This window comes from Habropoda laboriosa, unplaced genomic scaffold (genome assembly GCF_001263275.1).
Source record: "Habropoda laboriosa isolate 0110345459 unplaced genomic scaffold, ASM126327v1 scaffold30, whole genome shotgun sequence".
Taxonomy (NCBI): domain Eukaryota; kingdom Metazoa; phylum Arthropoda; class Insecta; order Hymenoptera; family Apidae; genus Habropoda; species Habropoda laboriosa.
This window is the reverse complement of record NW_017100178.1, coordinates 1,820,116-1,822,509: the sequence shown is the minus strand read 5'-3', so window position 1 is coordinate 1,822,509 and position 2,394 is coordinate 1,820,116. Positions and strand designations below refer to the sequence as shown.

At 25.2% G+C, this 2,394-nt stretch overlaps 1 protein-coding gene across 1 annotated transcript in view; it reads left to right on the top strand.

Moving 5' to 3' along the window:
• Window positions 1–2,274, top strand: part of LOC108578939 (glutathione synthetase-like) — a 3,321-nt gene extending 1,047 nt beyond the window's left edge. The window contains exons 3-7 of the mRNA XM_017942357.1: window positions 2–29; window positions 102–494; window positions 1,334–1,553; window positions 1,669–2,026; window positions 2,113–2,274. Coding sequence (XP_017797846.1) covers window positions 2–29; window positions 102–494; window positions 1,334–1,553; window positions 1,669–2,026; window positions 2,113–2,274 — 1,161 coding nt within the window. The remainder of the gene's footprint in view (window position 1; window positions 30–101; window positions 495–1,333; window positions 1,554–1,668; window positions 2,027–2,112) is intronic.
• Window positions 2,275–2,394: the final 120 nt, after the last annotated feature.

Sequence of the window (2,394 nt, the reverse complement as noted above, 5' to 3'; positions counted from 1 at the left end):
ATGTGCAGAAATAAGAGAAATATTCACTGGTAAGTGAATTATTTTGATAATGTTATTTTGGTAAAATAAGAATTGATACCATATTATATTATTTTATATAGAGCTTTATGGATTAGACTTTAATGAACATGGAGATGCTGCTATAGAAATGGGAATTGCTGATCCACATCGTTTTGTATTAAAACCTCAACGGGAAGGAGGTTGCAATAACAAATATGGATTAGATATAAAACATTTTCTAGAGTCTGTAAAGGATAAGCAAGATAGAGTAGCTTGGATTCTTATGGACAAAATTCATCCTCCGATTCATAGAAGTTACATAATTAGACCTGATGATAATATGAATGCAGAACTCCAAGAATTAGTTTCTGAATTAGGAATATTTGGTGTTATAATTGCAGATGAAAAAAACATATTTGTTAATAAGCAAAGTGGTCATATGTTACGAACAAAATTAGCTACTGCTAATGAAGGTGGTGTTGCAACAGGTTTAGGTGCATGTGACAGTCCATTTCTAATAGATTAGAAAACAAATTTGAATAACATTTTCATAATATACATATATAAAATAATATTACATATGGGAAGAAGCTTTCTTTTATTGTAAAGATATATTGAAGAATTATCACAACATTATTACCTAAGGCTAAAATCAATTAATTTGTATAACATATATGTTATAGTTTCACATTGTTAAAAAGAAGTTATATTTATAAAATATTTAAATATTTCCGCATTTCTCTTTCCAATTTTATATAAAATTAGCTTTTCTACAATGGGTTTTATGTTTTTATGTACTAATAATATGTACTATTCTTATTTTTTTGAATAATATATGTCTCGAAATAAATATCTTAAGTGTAAGTGTGTTTGGAATAATTTATACCTTTTATCTTTAATTACATGAAATAGTACTATCATTAAATTGTTTTAAATAAATAATTATAATAAGTATTTATAACAACATATTATTGCATGTGTTACATTATAGTAAACTTGTGAATATAGATAGTGAGAAATAATTAACATTAATGTGAATTTGATGTTAAATTGAAATAACTGAAGTTGAGGTACATGTTAGGATTACAATATCTAACCAAAACCTTAATTACAAAAAAGTTATTAATGCTACTGATGTCATAAATACTGGAAGTCTTGTACAATACTTTTGAATACAATTGTATAGAATTTCTTTATATATTTTTATATACATTGTTTAATTACTTTATTGTCAATATAAATAATAGCTTAATATAAACAATATAACAAACATTATCTTATATCACACATGTATACATTAGTTTGTTGTACTTAATTTAGATTATTTTTGCAGCTTTACCAGATGTTATACATGCTGTGGCAAAATATGAAGTAGGACATGAACCGAGAGAAATTTTTTTTTTCCGAGAAGGTACTATAGTAATGTGGAACATCTCTGAATTTGAATGTGAAAATATATTATACTTTCTAAAAAAATATGAACAAAATTGTTACATGGAACATATTACACAATCTGAGAGTGAATGCATGAATTATAGTTATGCAGATAATGGGTAATAGTATGATTTAAAGATAAACTTAAATGTATCATCAGTTTTGCAACTATTTCATTGTATAAGTATAAAAGTAATGTTTATCAAATTCTGATTCACTTTAAATATTTTACAGAAAAAGAAGTCATATAAGGAATGGTAATATCATGTTAACTTTAAATGCAACAAATTTAGATAAGTATACATTTTCAAATGCAATGGCACAATCAGTGAAATTAGGTATATGGGAAGCATCTTTAAATAATTATATAGATTCCATAGAATTTGTTACTGAGGATTTGAAAGCTGGAAGAAAACTTAGAATGACTAAGTCTGAAGTATTAAGAAAACAAGGGGAATTATTTGCATTACGGCATTCAATTAATTTAAGTTCAGATTTATTAGATAGTCCTGATTTCTATTGGGATATGGATGATTTAGAACGTGTTTATCAAGAGACTTGTTCATATTTTAATATCGCAAAACGTACAAGAGTAAGTTATACCACAAATTTTCGATTTACCTTAGTAACATAAAACTTTATGTAATGTGCAAATATATACTTGATTTTGTTTTATAGGTTATAAATGAAAAATTAAATCATTGTGTGGAGCTTGTGAGTATTTTATCTGCACATTTAAGTGATCGGCATCATATTCGTTTAGAGTGGATGATTATTGTTCTTATTATGGTTGAAGTTGCTTTTGAAATACTACATTATATTGACAAATATTTTTCATAATTTACATAAAATAGAGTATCTATCACTTTATGAAACAAGTGAACACTAGTGATTGTTCTTTATAATGTATTTAACTGTAGAAAATATATAATGTATAAATTGTATTAATATATTTTTTCT